General features: G+C 40.7%; 1 protein-coding gene across 4 annotated transcripts in view; it reads left to right on the top strand.

Moving 5' to 3' along the window:
- Positions 1–21,101, top strand: part of MYO1E (myosin IE) — a 76,312-nt gene that overhangs the window by 21,917 nt on the left and 33,294 nt on the right. For all 4 annotated transcript variants that reach the window (XM_041469349.1, XM_041469347.1, XM_041469346.1 and 1 more), the window contains 6 exons: positions 8,137–8,280; positions 9,757–9,846; positions 10,710–10,804; positions 17,289–17,376; positions 19,002–19,091; positions 19,874–20,005. In XM_041469349.1, the coding sequence (XP_041325283.1) occupies positions 8,137–8,280; positions 9,757–9,846; positions 10,710–10,804; positions 17,289–17,376; positions 19,002–19,091; positions 19,874–20,005 (639 nt within the window). The remainder of the gene's footprint in view (positions 1–8,136; positions 8,281–9,756; positions 9,847–10,709; positions 10,805–17,288; positions 17,377–19,001; positions 19,092–19,873; positions 20,006–21,101) is intronic.

Raw genomic sequence — 21,101 nt, 5'->3', positions numbered from 1 at the left:
TGCAGCTTTTGCAGTTTCGTCATGCCTGTTGCAATAAAGTGTTTTTCTTTAGTCTGAACTGCTGCAGGCATGTGACTACATGACGGTCTCCACTTAGAAAAAATATCTATAGTCCTTCTGGTTTGTAAATAAGTTCAGAAAAGTTCAGAAACTTAATAAGTTCAGAAAATGGATTTTTTTAAAAGGAAGAAAATATTTTAAGAAAACCCGAAAGAGACTCAGCTGTAGTTTTTCCAAATTATTTTAAATTTAGTTGTTATTCAGGGCCATGATTTAGCTAATGCTTATTTTAGAAATTAGTCTTTCAATTTTTGTGGAATTGCTACATAGTGTTAACTAATCAAACTGTTGGCATAAAAACATCTTGTTTGATATTCTTGATTAAAAGCAGTATTAAAATAAGGTCTGTAATCTGCCTAACGTGTTGTGTTCTTACAGTTCAATAGTAATTGGTGAGGACAAATACCCAACAAAATGTAGATGTTAAATAATTCCAATAATTTAATAATTGCAAAAATGTATCCTTTCATCCTTCAGTGTTGTCTTGTTATCAGTTTAAATGCTAAGTAATTCAGAAATACTGCATTGCTCTTAATGTGCATTCTGCATGGATTAAAAAAAGCAAAACCTGTAGCTGAAGAATAAAGCTGAAATGTTTATTTTCCTTTTCTTAATATTGCGCTGCCCTGCTCTGTTTTCGGGAAGGAGAGCATTGTGGTACTGGGAAGGGATACGAGGGCAGTCAGGGCTGAGCACCACTGAGCTGCTGTGGCAGATGCAGCTTCTGCAGCTCGCTGAAGTGAGATCCCACGGCTTTCAGCCTGCTGGTGGGAGCAGCCAGCCCAGACCTGTCCTGGGGACTCGGGGTGACCCGGTACAGCCCTCTGCCACGGCATTGTCAGCTGGGGGTGCTGCCGGGGGCACACTTCGGCTCAGCGCTCAGGGTGATGTCTCGCAGTATGAGGAAACAAATGTCTTCATTTTCCGTGAACAGGAACGGCTGCAGGAACGGCTGCAGCCCTACAGAGAGGGCAGTGACCGAGAGAAAGGAATTCACTGCGGGGATTGTGGCCTGATGGTCTAAAGCGTGCTGCTAAAGCCTGAGATTCCAAAAGCTGACGATGGGCAAGGGGAGTGAGTGTTGACATCAGCTACAACAGGACATGGCTGGGGTGGTATTTTTGTAATGTAAAAAAGTATGGGGTTTACTTGGTCTGAAATTGTGACACAATGCAGGAAGCCCAGCATCTGCATGCTCCCCACTCCAGTGTGTGCTGAGGTGCTGGTCCCACGCGTGGAGCCCGAGTCACCTTGCTCTGAGATTCCTCCCTCTGGAGAGCCCATGGCAAACTCCCAGTGGACTTCAGTTTATTATTTAGTTGCAGGATGATCCAGGAAAAATATTTTCAGTATTCTGCTATAGTACAGGCAGTGGCATGTTGCCTTAATCCTCTAATGGAGTTTTCAAGCTATGTTTTTCAATTAAAGACCATAATAATTTTATGTGTAAGGTGTATGATTGTTTAAACCCGTTTGAAGCCTGTCTTTAATGGAGAACAATGACACACATAAAATCTTTATAACACTTCAAGGATTGACATAGCCAAGATGAAAATATTTGTTGTAATTTCTTACATTTTAAAAATTGTATGATAGGTATATACAAATATAAATTGCATATGCCCAGAATCAAGAGTTAGTGTGTGTGAATGCTGCTCAGCGCAGTGACTGCAGTACAGGGGGGATTGTGGTGCTGTGTGTGCACACACATGCAGGGACTCAAAGCTGCCATTGCAAGGCAGCCAGGGCCTCTACTGATCCACCAGTCCCAGGAAAGCTTGCTGCTTGTGCCACAAGGAACAGTCAGACTTCAAACAGCTCTGGAGACTGTTCAGTAAGTGAAGTAAGGCAATAAATATCTAAGAGCAAGTCAGCCACATTAAGTTGTTAACAGTATTGCATTTCCTTAGGAAAGGTATTTCTTGGAACATCAGGACAAAGCCACCCAGCAAGCTGTGGGATAAGCAAATAGGAGTTCACAGTTCATTAACTCCTTCCCAGTATCTCCTGCAGTCTCTTTAACTTGTTTCAAAATCTTAGGCGCATTTGCACGATCCCTTTTGAGCTCATTCCTGTCCTTATTTTTGTCTGTCATGTAGCTGTGCCTTATTAAAAACAATATTTCAAAACTTTTAGTGAAAGTTAATACTGATGCAACAGATGAGCCTTGTGGTCAAATACTGAAGTAACTTCTATTCTGGTCATGTCCTGTTACATATCTTAGAAGAGCTTATCTTAGAAGAATGCTAGCGTTGTTTCTGACTCCTGAAAATGAGCATGCTGTAGACTCCCATATTCTCATAACTCCTGTTGTGTTAGAGTGTGCATTTGCTGGCCAGGTGAGCAGCAGGCTCTGGTTGCTGTCACGTCTCCTCCTCCCAGCCCTGGCTGCAGGGAGGTAGAGCCTGGCTGCTCCCTGGCTGCAGAGCCTGGAGCAGGAGGTGATGGTGGGGAGCTGCCCTGGGCCAGGCCCTGCTGGGGCAGCAGCACCTGCACAGGAGCTGATGGGAGCAGCTCTTTGGACCAGGGGATCTCCTGCAGCCTGTAACCAGCTCTGGGATCAGTTCTTCAGGTTGTGTTGGGCTGAACCCACCCCTTTCTCAGAGCAAACAGTCAGAGCACTTAACTTTTCTCCCCAGAAACTTTTTTCTCAATATTATTATATTATATTTCCCTAGCTGAGTTTTTTTGGATATTAACCTGCTAGTAGTTTCCATTCCTTAATACATTTTTGGTCTTTTGAGTTCTCTGTTTAAGATGTCTGTCCTGCTGCTTAGATGCTCAGTATTTTTGCTTTGCTATTTCCTCAAATCTTCAAGCACGGCTTTTTGTCTCCCTTAATATTTTCCTCATGTTAAATTTAAATAAATGGCCTTTTATCTTTGTCCATCTTGCTGCTTCTGCTGTCTTCCTTTAATTTCCTTTCAGAAATATGGTCAGATCATTGCAGCCAATAAGTATTTTTTCTAACATAAAATGTACAAGAGCTATTTTGGAGCCCATTTGTTCACTATAGCTTCTCTGTTTTGATTATCCCAGTCAAGGACCAAAATTAACATTAAGTATTTTTGCAATATTCTCTGGGAACGGCAGACCCTTTCATTTTTTAGAAATATGTGAAAGATTCCTCTAAGTGGATTAGAAAAGTTTGCTAATTTTGACAGATGATATCATTGCAGAAAGCCGTGGGTTTATTTTGTTGTTAGCTGGAAAAACTGATACAAATTATGTATCTATGGGACTGGTGATAGGCCTCTTCTGGTAGAAGCATTGATGTCAGGTCTAAAGTAAATGGTGTGCAGCTTTGTCAGTTTTATGACATCTTTGGCTGATGTCTGTGTGTGTCTCATTTACTGTTGTGTTTAAATACTGAGCTGAGGAGGTAGCTGGAGCTGGCACATGCTGCAGAATTAAAAGGATTTTGTGCAGTAGTACTGTGTGAATTGAAAAGGGGAAGAAAAGGTCATACTTGTGATCACTTGACACTCCTACTCCCTCGTGGAGGCTGAGAATCCCTTCTGCACTGTGATGGGACATTGGTGTTTGCTACTGAAAAAAGCTGTCAGAGATTCAGAGTGGCAATTTTTCCCTTTGTGGGAATGAAGAATGATTATTGATGGCATGTAGGTGGTTGTAGTTTAGTGAGAGTTCTGATGGACAAAGTAAGAAGGTTCTCAGGCGCTGAATATACAGTCTCTTCTGATCCCTTGTTTTTAGTGCTTTATTTTTAGATGTTCTATTTTTAAACACCTTGAAATACAAGAATATTTGCTTTTTTTTTCCAGTTAAAAGAAAACCCATGTTGTGACACAGCATGGCTCTGTCTTTTTATAGCTACATCAAATACGTGTTGCTTAGGATAATGCAAGAATATACAAACAATAATAAAGGCAAAAATGAGAAACCAACAGTTGATACTGTAACACAAGGTGGAGGGCAGCAAAAATAAATTCTGTAAATAAATGCCTTATCAGTACTTACTGGTTCCATACAAAACAATGATCTGCTTTAACCATATTGTACTGCCAGTACCAAAAGTGGTGCAGGAAGCATAGACAGTATCTAGTACATAGAATATATTTTGCATCCCCTTTCTTGGTATGAATGTAGCAGTTGTGTTAATCTGTTAATGAGTGGGTGTTGAGGAACACGCAGAGAGTGGGGGCAGAGTGGATTTCGCAGGGTCCTGGTGTCGGGGCTCAGGTGCTGGAGATGCCGGGGCAGCCGTGCCCCTCCTCAGGCTGCGGCTCCCGAGCTCACGGGGTCCGCTTGTGACTCGTAAATATTATTCTTGTCGGTGCAGAGCAGATCTGATTTTGAGCCTAAAACAGCAACCAAATGAATAATAACAGCTGACAGCAGTGCGGTACACGCCTTTAATTGCAGCCTTGCCACTCCAGCCTCCCCTCCCTGCACAACGTCAGATGCTGGGTTGGAAGCCCGGGAAGAGCCTGGGGGAGGCCTGGCAGCCAGGTTGTTCTACACTGGTGTTTCCACTTCTGTGGCTTTTTGCAGCCTGTTGAGATGTGTTTTTGTTTTAGTGTTGGTTTTTTGTTTTGTTTTGTATTTTTCTTGATCTGCCAAGCTCATCTTTTCCCAGCTGCTCAGGCTTTGTTAGTGCTGATGCAGACTTTTATTTGCTTACTTATTGTACAGTTAGATCACGCCTTTCACTGAGAAAACAAACCTAAGAGAAGCCAAGCTCCTGTCTGCTGCCCATGGCTTGGCCCATGGGTGGACCTTGGGCTCTTTGGCCAGGTCTGGCCATGTCCCAGGGGAGCCCTGTGGGACTTACCAGGTCCTGGCTAGGGCTGCTGCAACATCAGGTGTGGGGCAGCTCTGCCAGCCTTGTGCTGCTGGCTCTGAAGAACCTTCTGGGACAGAAGGACACAAGCAGGCCAGGAGACCTGGCCTTGGTTCTGGATGATCTGGAGAAGTGTCCTGTGTGCTGGACAGCAGAGGGTAATTAGCAGCTGAGTGAATTAGCCTGAGTGCACCCTGCAAAGCAGGTTCGAGTGAACACTAGGTACCTACCTCAGGTGTAAATTGTCTCCACATTGGAGTGCTGCATTTTTATCTGGATGATGGAAAGCTCTGGCTAAAAAAAAAAGCTTAAATTCTCAAGAAATACGAAATAAGAACAAGTCAGTGTAATTTTTAAGCATATTGCCTTGAACTTTGGGAAATATGCAGCCTGGAGTAAGATGAAGAGTTGCTTTTATAACTGCTATGATGTGAAGTTTTTTCAGATGATTGATTGTAGGGATTTTTTTTTTTTAAAACTCAAAAACCAGTTAGTTGTTAGCTGGACAAGGTTATAGTACCAGTTGGAAGTGATTGTTTGCTAAATTCAGGTTAGACTCTATAATAGTCATTGCTCATGCTTGGAAGGGCAAGAACTTGGGAGTGGGTGGTATCCTCTAGGCAAAACACTCCCTATTTTGTTGCCCAGAGGAAGAGGTGGTAGCCACTGCCCCTAGCCATCCCATTGGTGTTACCTTCCTGGAGAGGGAAGAGTGAGAGTAAAACTTACCCGTGGCTGCTCGGGCACTACTACAGCTTGGGCTTATTTCTGATCCCAGGGAGAAGTCTGACAATAATCTGGTGGTGATTTGCTGCTTCTCTGCACATTTGAATGTGGGGCAGTGTTTTGAAAGAAAAGGGGTAATTCCAGACTACTAGGAAACTGCCATTTAATTGAGTTATAATTGTAACGTGAGCTCCTTAGTGCCGTGACTCTCAGCTGTCTTCTGTGCCTCTGCTTTACTGGCTGTTAGGCTGCTGCCTTTTTTTGAAGCTCTCTGCCCGGTTTGCAGTGTCTGTGGTCATGTGGCTCAGCTTTGATTGCTGCTGTGATTAGAGCTGGGCAGGAGTGCAGGGCAGGGCTGCTCTCAGGGAGCTGGGCTGCCCTGGCACTGCCCTCTTGCTTCCCTGCTGGCTCCCACTGCTTTTGGGGAAGAACCCTTTGGCCTTAGTCACAGTCAGGAACAATCAGTGACTTGCATAAAGCTGCTGTTTTGCAGACAGTGTACACATTTTCCATGTATCCCATGGCTTTGCAAGCTTTATGCTCATTGAGCTCACTGGGTCTGATGCCATGGCTTCCAAAGGGAAGCTTGATTGTTTTCCTGTTTCATTTCTTACACATTTTCTGTGGCTTACTCCATTATCTGATACTAAACCACATTCTGAATAGCTTTGTAAACAATCTAATTATCCATATTTATTTTGATACTGTACCTTTTTATCCATCCCGCCAATTCCTTTGTCCAAGTGTAATATCACAAATAAGCTGATGAATGCACTGAAGGAAATTATGCTTCTCCATTGGACTTCTGTTTTCTCCAAAAACCCAAGCTTCAACTAATAGTTTCAGTCATATGTTTTATGACAATTTAAAAATTGATTCTTTGTTTTCTCAGTGCTTCCAGATCACTGCTTCCATTGTACAGATAGAAAATCAACAAGGTTCATACAAACTAAGCTGCTTTAAGGTTATTGTTTTATTGAACATCATGTACACTTGTGGACATTCAGGCAAATTGCTGAGATTGTGTTTTCAGACATATTTACTTCTGCTGTACTATATTTGAAAGCATTCTTCTGATTTAAGTTTGCAGCTGTTCTCTACTGTGGTTGGCAGTAGTGGATTTGCATCAGGGTAGGAGTGGCTGGAGACTTAAGAGAAAACACCCATAAAGCCTACAGCTTCTCTGCTGTCTGCAGTAGCAGGGTTTAGTGGAAGTTAATTTAACTTGAGGTAAAAATTCAGTTGGTTTTTTATGTGACTTGACATGAAGCCAGGCTGTAGGCCTGGTGTAGCACTTCGTGATAGTAAAGTTGTGTGGGTCATTTGTTCCTGCAGAAATGTGTACACACGAAAGTTGCCCCTCTGTAAGTTGCTCATGTCCCATTTCAGAATACCAATGCATCTGAAGTGTTCAGAGTACCTAAATTTTCTGTAAAATTTTTGCAAAATAAAATAATGCATGTACTTTGTAATAATAAATTGCTTGTATCCTGGTGAATGTGACTTGATCCTGGATAAAGTACACCCAAGCAATGTAGTTAAATCACATTGTTACAAATTGTAGCATTAAAGAATAAGGGGAATTTGCAGAACTGGCATTTTGTTGGCCACATCTTCCTTGACAGCATACTTGATCGGTTCTCAGTGTTAAATGTGCTAATACCAGCATCACTAATTTCAGCATTGTGTAAGCAAAAATTAAGTAGAAAAAGGGAAGAGATCAGAACTCCATTAGCATTGTCTGCCAGGCTACAGAAAATAGGTTTGGGTTTGGAGAGCAGATTTATAGCTGAATTAATAGCCTTGATGTTGACTGGATTTAAATCTGTTTGTGGGTGTATCCATGGAACCAAACTACTGTTCAAATCAGCTGGAAGAAAAACAGATTTTGATTTCAAGTGGTACAGCATGAAATGTCACATGTTTTAGTAGCATCCTGAAATAGTAGTCTCTGAGTGTGGGGAGAGAGTATCTATTTAGATGTCATTAAGCATGGTGACTAACAGATCAAAAGGGACTGTGAAGACATGCAGTCACAAGCTGGGGTACATAATTTGCAGAACTTCCCTGAATACTTAACTTCAGCAGGCTCACAGCTTCCCTCCCAGTAACAGCTTATGTGCAGCTTTGACTTAAAAGACTGTAAAGGATGAGGAATTCATTGTGGTGATGGTAATTATCCTCACTGCTAATAGTTACAATGTAGGAGTGTAATTTTTGCATCCTTAGCTTCCAATAGCTGCATCTCAGATGGAATAATTGGAGTTCTTTTCCTACTAGGTTTAAAAATGTCTGCCATCTGAAATTCATTCTGTGTGTAGGTGGTCGCAAAACCCCCTGGAATTACCTTCTAGTTCTGGAGGGCAGTGCAGAGGCAAGTCAGCTGACACCACTTATGTATGCTTTCATGGATTGCCTGGATCAAGGAATAGAATTCAATGAAAGGAAAACATTTGGGAAGTTGGAATTCGAATAATGGTTTTCAGTTACTTAGTGCTGCTGAGAAATGTAGTAACCTTTGTGATGTTCATTGTGCTTTCCTGCAGGGCAGCAAAGGACACTACAGGTACCACTGGCAGAGCCACAATGTCAAGCACAGTGGAGTGGATGATATGGTCCTGCTTTCCAAAATCACCGAGGATTCCATAGTGGAGAACCTAAAGAAACGATACATGGATGACTATATTTTTGTATCCTTTGCTGGTTTTGTGGAGCCCCGTGGCCTTGCTGAGCCAATGTGACACTAATTATATGTACATATTCTCTTTAAGCAGATTACTCAAGGATGCTGAACATTTTATGTGACACTTCACCTGAGATAACAGAAAAGCCTTTGAAAATACAGCTGATTATGAGGGTTGAAAATAAGATAGCAAAAATGATTTTAAGGTACTCTTTTTAATATGTTGAAGATTGTACTTCAATGTATTTACACATTCATGTGACCCCTGAAGCCTCCTGAGGTAATGCTACTTCTAAGAGCAAGAATTAATAGGTTTTAAGTGTGTGTACATCTATTGATGTCTCTTCTGTACCTCCAAAATGATAATGCTTTCAAAATTGCATTTCCTCTGTGACATAGCCCTATTTATAGCTTATTCTGGAATTGTTAATACTGTGAATCATGGGATGATGGAAATAGGTGAATATGTCAACATCTGTAAATCTTCAGTGTTCTCAGTTAAATTTTTTTTCTATGATTAATGAAAATGTGAAACTTTAAATACCGGAACATGCAACCTAACAGAAAGAAAGACTTCAGTACCATAGATTGTTCATTTTCCTACTTTGTACAGAAAGCTTAGATAGGAAGTTTGCCTGTGAACAATTCCAGATTGTTAACGAAACCTGCAGTACAACATTTTGGACCCATAGGTGAGGGCTCATTGCTAACTCTCAGCTCAATGAGAGGTGATAGTGATACCTGTGAATTACTGTCAGGTGCTTCCTATTTGTACACTGCAGCTGTAGTTCCAAAGGTTTATGAAGTATTTGAAATGCAGAGCATGTGCAGCTGAATGCAGAATGATGAAATACTATATTAAAAATGTTGCAAAAAAATCTAATAATGGCTTGAAATTGAGTGTCATGGTCCAGGGCAGCCTGCAGGAGAGGACTCTGAGGGACTGTTAATAGTTTCACTCATAAAATAACACCACACACTGAGTTACCAATTTCCCCAGCACCCCCAGTGCATGCAGCTGAGTAATTGTCTAATTTAGCTCAGCAGTGGCCGTTTCCATCCAGCTCTGCTTGCTCAGCACTGTCCTGTGAGATCAGAATGTGTCACTGCACTGTTTTCTGCAAAGGTCAAACCAATATTTTCTAATACTGACAGACCTCTTCAGTTACAAAGGACTAAAACCAGTTTAAATGTGCCATTTCCTTTCTGTATTTTTATTCAAGGTGTGTCATGTTTTGGCCTTTAATACATGATTCTGTACTTAGCTTATTCTAAAATAAGATAATACAAAAATATTTCAATTGAATGGTATGTTTATATTCTCGTAAGACTGCTAATTTAATTTTTATTAACAATTGTTGTAAGCTGTGGCAGTTTTTACTCTTATTTGAAGTATTATATAATAGATGGAAAAGTTCTTTGTCGTTAGTAGTAAGATGATACTTTATAAAACTGTTGTTACCTTAACTTCTTTTGAATGCAGACATACATTGGCTCTGTATTAATCTCTGTGAATCCTTTCAAGCAAATGCCATATTTTGGGGAAAAGGAAATTGAAATGTACCAAGGAGCAGTAAGTAAAGCAGTCTAAAATATTGTGCAGTGTTCAGGGGCTTGGAAATATTATTCTGCACAGTTTAACTCCGGGTTTGCTAGCATTGTGCTGGGCTTGGAGAACTTGGCAGATGGTCATAGCCATAGACTGAATATTCAGATTGAACTCTCTGCAATGCAAAATCAGTATTTCAAGAAAATACTTGCATTGATTAGCTCTAATCCATATTAGGTGTCACTCCTTGACATGTCCCTGCTCCTGCAAAGGCAGTTTTTAAACTGTCATATGCACAAAATGGCCATTAGTGGATTTGGAAACTGATTTCAGAACTCTCTTAACTGGACAAGAGCAATACAAAAAGTGAGGTGCCAAAATTAGATGCCACTTTTGAAAATACAGCTTGAAGAGTGAGTTAGCACAGACACATTAGGGACTTAAAACTCAATTTCCTGCTTGAGTTGGGCGTGTCCACTCAGGGCAGCTGTGGGTTTGCATGGCCCAGGGGATGAAAATGGGACCTGAGGCACCAGGCTCTGAGTGCTGCTGGGGGAGAGCATTGTTAGCACATGACCCCGGTGGGATAGGCTTATATTGGGTGTTTCCTGTGGACAAGTAATACATTTCCAGCAGAAGCCATTTTTAGAACAGGGTATGTCTAGGAGAAAATGATGGATGAGAGAAAGTTCACTAGCAAAGTCTAGAGATTTTAGTTTGTTTTTGTTAAATGCACCAAAGAATTCTTGGGGAAAATTCACTATAAAGTGCTATTTGGAATTATTTTTTCCAGAGAAGTAACTCTTCCAATTTAAATACAAACTTATTTTGCTCTTTCTGCATTTTTAATGCTGTCTTGAAAAAATATTCTTTATTTCTCCTCCTAGGCACAGTATGAAAACCCACCACATATTTATGCTCTTGCAGACAGCATGTACAGGAACATGATTATTGACAGAGAAAATCAGTGTGTCATTATCAGGTAAGAAAAAGATGGGTAAAAAGTATTTAATCTTCTTCTGGTGTTTTAACTTGATGAAGCAGAAAAGTTTATTATATCATAAAAAATCTTCTGTCCACATTCACATCTTGGGATTTTCCAGGGTATCCAGAATTTTCTGACCCTCCTTTTTGTAAAATGCTGATGACAGCTTAACCACAAGAAATCACTTACTCACACAGCCAGCTTCTTGTCCAATACCAGAATTACAACAGCTTGAATGACTACATGAGGGGGCTGGATTAACAGCTGTACAACCAGATACTGTTAAATCCAGCAATCCCACATGGACTGCATTTATCATGGTCTTTTGTTGCTTTTGGAATTCTACTTGCATTCACTCAGAGACAAAAGGCGAGAGATGCTGGGAAATTAATTTTGTCTTTGCTATTAATCTCTTTTAATTACTAAACGATGGAATTCACTGCAGAATTATGACTAAACTTTTTTAATGACAGGCATTATTTAAGTGACAGTCAAAGTGAATTTTGGGACTTTGTTCTCATCTGTGGGTTTCATAGGTGGTGTGTGATAAAAGAAAACACGTGGAGAGCAAGAACTCAGGATCCTGCAGCTGGGACCCTCTGCCCCTTCAACAGGGCTGCTGGGGGGTGCAGTGCAGAGCACCTGGAGCTGCCCTTTACCCAGCCCCAGAGCAGGCAGGGGACTCCCAGGACTGGGATTTTACACCTGGGAAGGCCAAGCAGGTGGTAACAGTTCGCTGGGTCCAAGGAGGGCCTACCTGCTCCTGGGCCCCTGGGATATAGGAAACAAAAAGCCCAGAGCTCTCCTGCCTGTCACTGGCATGGCTGAATTGTTCCCTGAGCTCAGTCTTTCTCTTTGGAGAGCTGATACTTACTGCTGTGCTGAAGTTTATTAGACACATGCAGTCTAAATTAAGACCTGTTACAAATGGGTAAAATTGGAATTTTGCTTTTGGCATAAAGTAACATCCCAGAGAGTGGGATGTTTCACATGAAGCTAAATTTATAGTGAAAATCTCTGAGCTGTTGTGGATTGTGAATAAAAACCCTATTTTTTGATCCTGTGCTATGCCCCAGAGTGCAATGCATGCAGGCAGTCACATTGAGAGAGTTCTGAGATGCAGATCTGAGATACAAACTTAGAGCTTTAATTTTACTTGAGAGTTCTTGTACTTGAGTGCTGGATGATGTATTTGAATGCTCCTAGGAATGTACATTTTGTATGTGCAGAGTGAAACTTCTCTCAGTGTGTGCACAGCCTATTCAAAGTCTGTAGGTGTTAATTGAAATCTAGTGCACAACTGAAACAAGAAGGATGATGTTTGCTAGGGACATTTCAGAGACTTTTTTTCTGCATACACATTTATTTTTCCTTTGGTATTTTTATTGTTTCTGCAAACACTGTAGAAACTGTGGACTAGACTTACAAGTAGTTTTCATTATGGGTTTTGCTTTTTTAGGACACTAAAAGTCTTTTTATAAATAATAAATCAAGTAACTCAGCTGCTCACTAAATTAATATTGTTTGATTGATACTTTAATCTTTTGGACCACATTTGATTTAAACTGTTTAGATACATCTTGTATTTTCTGATTTAATGTCATCACTATTTCCAACAACCAGGGCTGGCTTTGGAAGGAAGTTTCTTGAAGTGTGGAGTTTGCTTGCTTTATGTTTTATTGTGTGGACCAGAAGGCACTGAAGCTGCTGCAGACTGGCAGCTTCCAGGATGCTGCAGCTCTTGACTGAAATTAATGTTCTGCCTAACTTAGAGTCTGCTACCACTCCATCAGTTTCACATAGTAGCTACCCGGGGCTTTAGCATTTCTGCCCCTAAACTGGTGATTCTCAAAAAACTGAGACGCAGCTGTCTGTTGTCAATGCCCCAGAAGCTGTTAAGCATAAGCAGTTCCAAATGAGCGTTTCCTTTGTGTTCAGTGAAACATAGTTTTTCTGTGAAAAATTGTCCTGTGGAAGATGAGTATTATAAGTAAAAACAAAAATTGACCCAATCGTAATAAAAATAAAAACAAAAAATTTATTCATGACCATATTACAGTCCCGACAGCCACCAATAAAAAATGACAGCGCAGACCCTGGGATACAGGCTGGGTGGACGCAGGTCCGGCCTCTATCGCACCGCACCCCCTTCGTCCACACTTGCTGCTCCGCAGGGACAGTCCTTATACTCTTTTTCTAGCCCGCGGCAGAGTCCCTTTGTCTCCTTTCAAAGTCCATCATATTCATGTTGGTTTCTTTCTTCACTCAAAGCTGCACAAAACCTCGTCCGGGAAGAGGCAAATGTTCCTCCTCCGGTTCCCGGCATCCTGTATTCAGGTGGAAGGTGTTGATGGCCCTGGGTATCTCAGATGTGTGTCCTCATGGGCCATCAGCACTGGGGTCCTCGGGTACATGCCACCGTGAGCGACCATCTCCTGTGCAGCCGAGTTTCCTTCGTATGTTAATGCCGAGTTCCGCCCTTGTCAGCCAGCCGAGGTGTCACTCTAGGATTAAACTCTGGTCCCCCTTCAATAGCATGTTTGATACATATATCTATAATCCATTGGCACGAATTTCTATCATATCCCTAACAATGAGTGATGATAATATGGTTATAGTGAGGTGCTTCTTGCATCTCTGCTTCATAACTAGTCTGAATTTGGAGTGACTCCACTGAAAATCCCTGGTAAAACAGAAGGAACAGAACCAGGTAGTAGCCAGGCTTTTCCATGTCAAAGTAAGAGATTTTCCTGCAAAGAAAGGTTTGCAAAGGCAGAAGGTGTGGACTGGCCCTGTTCACAGCCAGATCACAAAGGCTAAGTCTGGCTTCTGTTGGAATGGAGCCTCGGGAATGCAGACAGAAGGATGGGGGAGAAAGGGGAGGTGCACACGAGCTGTGCCCTCCCTCCCACCCTGTGCTTTGGGCACCTGTCCCCAAACCTGGGAGGGGACATGCATCCCACAGAGTAGATCTGTGTTTCCAGGCAGGTGAATGAGGGTCCCTAATCTAGGCTGAGCTCCTTTTACCTGGGCATTCATTCCAAATGCATGTAGACACTGACAGAAAAAAAACTCATCCTCTTCAAAAGTCAGTGAATGAACTGGGAAAGCAGATCTGAAAGAAAATGCGATTCTCTGAAATGCTGAATAGATGGCAACCAAAAATAATCTCTTTTCATATGATAATACTAATTTAAAAAGAAAAACTGTTACCAAACAACCTTTCCAAGGCCAGGGAAGGCTTTTTCATTAGCTGAGTAATTCCAGCATATTTGCATATGTGTTAAGAAAGTTACACGTGCACACGTCTAACCCCAGCTGAGCTGCTTTGCATGGCTGCTGCAGAGTAAATAAACAATGAGATTATTCATGGGCTGCCTCGGGGCTGGGCTGAGTCCAGGAGCAGGCTGTGCTTAGGTGGGAGGAGGGAGCAGTGGCCCCAGGTCTTCCCTGCCTCTGTGTGCATGGGCAGGAGTGCAGAGGAAGTTCACTCACAGGGGTACGCGGCTGCACTGGACTTTATTTCTAATTCAGTTTATGTTTTACTGAGGCATGATATTGAATTTAGACCTTTCTTGAGCTAAGCTTGTTGGTGGCAATTAAAAGAGACTGTTGGCATTTCTGCTCTGTGTGCATGGCAGCCCTTCCAGCCCTTCCAGACTATCAACAAGGAGTTGTCCACTCAAGATTTTAATTATGAAGAATTATCTCTCTTGCCTTTAATTCTTTTTGGGCTATCACTGTCCTTTAATTGAGAGAGTGGAGGTTATGATTAGTATATTTCTATCATGTAGCAATAAATGCATTTCTTCAGAGTGTTGTTAAGGTTTTACATTTCTATAAAGCTGAGGACTTTATTTTCACTTTGGTTCTGTGATCCCTGCCAGGAGATGTTGCCATTGCTTTAAAGCAGTTTTTCTTGTTCGTAGTTTTAGTTTACATTTGCCATTTGAGTGGCAACATTTGATTCCAGGAAAGCAGTGTAGGGGGATGTATCTGAAAAGACAATACATCTTATATACTACAAATAGGAGTTAATGAAAAGATCATTTACCACCCAAACTGCTCTTAGTGAACAGCTCATGTCTATCTTAACTCTATTAAGTTCAAAATTCAGTATGATATTTCTAGTCAGCTTCTATATCTCAGTTTTCCAGAAGACTCAAATGACTGATCATTCTGGAGAGAACCTGACTGGAAATATGGCTGAATTTTAATGAGGAAGTGGTGGAAACATAAGTCTAACACTGTAAGAAAGGTTAAAGCGCTGATTCAGAGGGGACAAATATTTCACTGAAATCATACTACAGAGGTTTTTCTGAACATAATTGCAGAAAGTAAATTTTCTGTGTAAGTAAATTAAAAAACTTATCCAAACTTATCCACATCAGAGTATTTTAGATATACAGTGTTCTTTTCTGGCAGATCCAAGAGTTCTTTATAAATATTTGGTATTAAAATTTCTACATTGTCCTGGGAGTGCAGATAAGCATCACTTGTATTGTTCTACAGCCATGGATACCATGTTAAATGTCACTCAGAAAATTAATTTGAGAGAGAAGGATGATGCTGTGTATTGGATCTTGCTTCTCTAATTACAGATTGTTTCCTCTGGGAAGGAAGCAAGGAGCAAAAAGCATTTCCTTCTGTGTTTGTAGTCTTAGTCTGATTTCAGCTAAGTATTAATTGACTTTGTGGAAGAAAATGCCATTTTTCGGAAGTGGCAAATAGTGCTGGAAGAAACAGTATATCTTTCAAAGCATTATAATTTTTGTTAGTGATTGAGATTATGTGCTAGTTTTATTTTTAGCAAGTAAAGTCTCTGAGAAAATTATGAAACACACAGTCCACTTTAAGCCATTTTAAGAATTTTTTCAAGCTCTAAAAACCTCCATACTTCCAACATACTTCAAACTACTAAGTTAGATGAGTCTGGTTTTACAACAGGAAGAACAAATCTACTGCCAGCAGATTTTGAAGAAATGTTATTTTAATTATTGCATATGTCTATTCATGATTTGAACTTTTAAAAGCAGTTTGCCATTCATCAAAGTCTGTCCCTGTGAATGTAGTGGATATGCACAATACAGGCTTTCTTGGTTGTTAGGAAAAGGTGACTCAGAAGAACAATAATAATCATGGTCTGTGCTCCACAGATGGATGCTCAGTAAGTACTTTTTCACCCTTTCAGGTTTTCAGCTTGATCTGTAAAATTGTAGTCAAGAGAAGACAAAAGCATGAAAACATTTCTGGGAAAATAATTTTTAAAAAGCCTTTGGGTATTTCTGTATTGTTTGGAAGCTTTAAAGATGTAAAATTACATTTGCAGCTTGGCAGTTTGGGAAGTTTTTCCAGAATGAAACCTTTAAAAATGTGTCTATTAGTCATGCTGATAAGGAGCTCTGAGTTGTTCGTTCTTGGTGAGTCTCTTTCCTGTACAGGACATGCTGATGTTTCTTTGGCAGATGTAGCTAAAGTTTGTGCAGGAAAAGATGTGCATTTGATCCATATCCAGGAACAAGTGGGCGCAGGATAGAAGAGTCAATGACATTTACTGAAATTACTCAGTTTAAAGATAGCACAGATTTTCACAAAAGTGAAAACTATTTTAGCTCTTCTTGTGGTGTTGACCCAACATCTGTGTGTTGTTCTTTTTGCTTTGGTGTAGTTGTCCTGCTCATGGGAAATGCATTAAAGTCAGAGCTGACTTGCACCAAGGCTTATGAAGTCTGGAGGAATTTTGTTGAAATGAAGGGAAGAAGCTTTAAGGGATGAAGTGAAGGGAGGTTGGATTGTCTGGCATGCCAGTCTTCTTTCCCTCTTGAGAAACTTACTGATTGCAAGAAGGCAAAGCTGCTGATGTTGTAAACACCATTCACCATTGAAGTGAAATATTATAAAGGAAGGAAGGAAGGAATTGTGAGAGCTAGTATGAGATATTAAGACTTCTTGTACCCTGTGTCAAGAGGCATAGGAACAGGAAGGTGGTTCTTCCGTCATTCAGGATGTGATTAATAATGCCTCATTATTTTATTCAGGAACACCTAAAACAAAAAACTACTGAAATGAAGTAGGTATCTAGCATGGCATGCACAGCTCAGATTTTCAAATTAGTTTTTGTGTCAAGACCTGAAATCCCCCTAAATGTAGATGGGAATTGAGTCTTTAACACACAGATTCTCTTCTGAGCATCTTGGTTTAAGTGGATGTTTCTCAGCGTGTGTAGTTTTTTGACCTTGGAGTCTCACAGAGGTTCTGGTGTCCATGCAAGATGGTGTATTCAGAGTTCTGTGCTCACAAACATATCCAAGTACCATGCTACCGCACTGTATCACAGTCTGTATTACCAGGATACTCAGTCTGAATGTGCTGTATTTAATTAAGGTACTTCACCTTGGTCGGACAAGATGAATTTCAAATTGCCCCACTGTAGAGTTACTTAAAAGCTAACATGCACATTTTTGTGTTTCTTTTTCTATAGTGGAGAAAGTGGTGCTGGAAAGACTGTAGCTGCCAAATATATAATGAGTTATATCTCCAAAATTTCAGGAGGTGGTCCTAAAGTGCAGGTGAGTCGATACACAGTAATACTGAAGCATAAGCTTAGTCTAAAGATTCCCTTGAGAGGTAGAATGACAAAAGAGTGTTGAGGCAGACACTGGCAGATAAGAGGCTCTTTTTACCTGGGTATCATGGGGGTGAGCAGCCAGGAGCACGTGGGCCCCAAGGCAGAGAGCTCTGGGCTGGGCAGCTTTGCTCACCTGCAGGATGCTGCGTGGGAGCCATGGCAGGGACAGCCACAGGGCCAGGATCAGCTCTGCTCCAGGTGCTGCAGCCCTTATGCTGAATTGCATCTGCAACATGGGTGGGTTTAATCTTTGGGTTTGTTTTTTTTTTAGTTTAGTGGTAAGAGGTACTGCTTTAATTGTTCTAAACCAGATTGAGAATAAATAATCCTTTCAGTGGATGTGTGGTTTTTCCTCCTGTGTTGGCATTTTATTGAAAACTGACCTGGCTTTTTGGGTTTCTGTTGCTTCCTTTAGATTTCTGATTTGTGTGTATACATCAAAGAGGCACAGCAAAAACATCTTGTTTTATGAGGTTACCTAGGCACAATTAGGGTGTGTGAAAGCTGCCTGAAAGAACAAATGGTTTCTTTTGTAAATAACTATACTGTTGATGTCTGTTCTACCTATGAACTAAGGATAATTGAGTGAAATAGCCATAAAAATTCCCTTAATGACATTACAGTGTCAGTCCTTCACGGACAGGCACTGGTAGGTAGTGGCTGCTTTTACCAGTCCATTCGTGTTGAGTGCCTGCTGTAATTTTTGCTTTATTGCACTCTCTGATGTTGAGTGTGTTGTTTCTGTGTAGTTCTGCACAACAGTGACACTGGGACCATTGCAGAGAATAACTCAGTAACCAAGATAATGATCCAGAGAGAGAGTTCATTGTGTGATTTTTGCAATAAATATACTTTATATAGGAAATACTTTGTTTCAAACATCCCAGCTTTTTGTCCAAAATTTAAAGAATCTCTTAGAAATGACAGAGTTGGAATTAATGAGGTTGGTAGCTTGCCTCGAGCATTTATTTGGAAATAAAATTCCATCTTCTTTTCACACCCCAGCCTGCATTGGCTTTTTTCCAAAGCTGATGTCTTCTCCATGTTTCAAGCTCCCAGGACCAGATAAAGAGACAATAGTAACACATTACTTTGCTTTCTAAGACAACTGGATAGCATTGTCAGTGATCCCAAAACAGATTGCTGAAGCACTGGCAGATTCCTAAATTTTGTGCTACTCTGACTTAATTGATTGTGGTTCCAGACCCTTCCAAAAAATTAAATGCTCATGTGTAAGCATGGTTTAAAATGAAGATGGTGGAAAAAACAGATCGGTTTATCGGCTGTGTTGATTGGCAGAACAATGCACAGAAGAACCAGGTTTTAGCCTCAGGCATTTTGTTTAATTCTGTAAGATTTTCCTCAAAAATAGGAACTAAAAGCTCTGGAAGAAAAATTGTTGGATTTTATTCCTTATATGATCAAGATAATTTTTTACAGATGCAGGATTCCTTGCCTTTTTAATATATAATTTACATGTCATGGGGTTGTTTTTTAGAAAATCTCTAAGAGCTTTAAAAATGTCTATTTCTGAATTTGCATTTCTTTCATTTCCTAAAATTTTAGCATGTTAAAGATATTATTCTACAATCCAACCCTTTACTGGAGGCCTTTGGGAATGCAAAAACTGTACGGAACAACAACTCCAGCAGATTTGTAAGTCCCTTTACCTTCGAGATGACTTTACTCTTCCAGCTTGTGTGCTGTTACAGAGACAGTGTTCAGGGGTATAATATAAATTTACTACAGGTAAATCTGAATAAGATAGAAAATGTGTTTTAAACCATGGTAGATGTCAGAGCTTCTGATTCCTTCAGTATACGGGTTTTTTTTTCTGCATTTCTTTATCTGTATGTACTGGCTACAGTTTTTGAAGTAGCAAGGCTGCAGCCTTTACTAATATTATACAGGCAGTAGGCAGGAATTACCTGCAGTCTGTCATTCCAGAAGGGTCAAGATAATCTCATGAAGTGATTGCTCAATGAATAGCACACCAGAGGTTCCACACATAGGCTTTAAAAATTTGAGATGTGTTCCTTGGCTAACATGAGTGTTAATGCAGTTAATATCTCCCTGAAAGCAAGAGATCATGGCTTTGCCTTGCTTCCAGGCAGAACAGTTTGCTGTTGGTTGTAGATCTGTTGAACTGATCTGCTGTGTAGGTGAGCCTCATGGCTTCCTTTATACTGAGCAAGAGTCTCAGCAGTGAAGAGAAGCCACTGATTTCCTCTCTACATTTGCATTAACATGGGATGTGTTAATGTTGAGCTGTATAAATGAAGAAAAGATGTGGTGGTTCAAGAGTCTAAGCTTAGGTTCTACCTTGAGGTATCCATAAAGATGAAAAGCCCTCCTAACCTTGCTTGGAATACAGTACAAGTGCACAATTTTGAATTTGCATTTGCTAATCATTTAACAGCTTGAATTATTTATTGCAGGGTAAATACTTCGAAATACAGTTTAGCCCAGGTGGAGAGCCAGATGGAGGGAAAATCTCCAACTTCCTACTGGAAAAATCTCGAGTTGTAATGAGGAATCCTGGAGAGAGGAGTTTTCACATTTTTTACCAGGTCAGAAGTGTCTAAGTCCTTTTTGAGTTATGTAAAGTATCTAGGACCTGTTTCTCCTTTTGATTGAATAGTTGTTCTCAAAGCTGTGAGATTTGAGTGCACACTGCAAAGGTAACCTGGTTTCTGCTGGGAAGCTCAGTAGCATGGTGAGACACCATCTGCCATAGACCTGCCTGGCTGCCTTTCAGAACAGAATAATGCAGTATTTCAAAGCCTTGCTTGGAAACTCATTGTGAACTCCCATGTGGAAAAGTCTAGGAGAATATAATAGAAAATGAGAACTTCTCAGCAGATTTCTATTCAAATTGGCCTATATAGAGAGAGAGAGAGTGAGGCCAGTTTATATATATCTGTATTGGCCTATACTTCCTGTGAAAGAGAAATCTGATTCTCAGTTTATTTTTCTGAGATGTTTATGATAATACTTTGTTGAATTGTCCAAGTATCTCCAGTTTTTGTGTTTGAAAAGACTTTGCTGGTCTTCAGTGGTCTTTGATGTGCATGGTCCTCACCTGCTGGAGTGCTGCTGATCAAGCTCTACAAAACTAGGGCCAAGCCAGAGCTTTGTAAGTGACTGTAGCCAGCTTCACATACAGTTGAAGTGCCATTGCCAGGAGGGAAAGCTGAATTGGTGCTGGAGTTGCTCCAGGAGCTTTGTGTTCTCCTTTTCCGAGGTTTATGTACAATTTGCCCTGTCCTGCTGCTTTTCCTATGGCCTGGAGAGATTGTTTGTCACAAGGGTTAAGAGACTGTGGGGTTTTGACAGCTCTGTTTTGAGGTTTGTTCCTCCCTGGCTGCATGGCCTGTGCACAGGTCTGAGGAGTGTGAAGGGTGCTTGTCCTCACAGAGAGCCACAGGTGATGCTTCCTGCATGTGCTGTCAACTGTGCCTGACTTGCAGCAGGTGTGGAAAACACATCGCTCCTAAGGATTTAGGGAACACATTCTGGATGGAAAACCCATTTTGCCTTTTCTTAATGAGTTAAAGATAATGGAAGGCATTCAAGGCAATCACATTTTAAACTATTTATTAGTTGTGAAGTTAGAACTAAACCATTTGTGGGAATGTTATGGATATATAAGTTAAAGATAAGGAC

Source organism: Pyrgilauda ruficollis, unplaced genomic scaffold (genome assembly GCF_017590135.1).
Source record: "Pyrgilauda ruficollis isolate IOZ18807 unplaced genomic scaffold, ASM1759013v1 scaffold23, whole genome shotgun sequence".
Classification (NCBI taxonomy): Eukaryota; Metazoa; Chordata; class Aves; order Passeriformes; family Passeridae; genus Pyrgilauda; species Pyrgilauda ruficollis.
The sequence above is the reverse complement of the archived record's forward strand: the minus strand, read 5'-3'. Positions and strand labels throughout refer to the sequence as shown.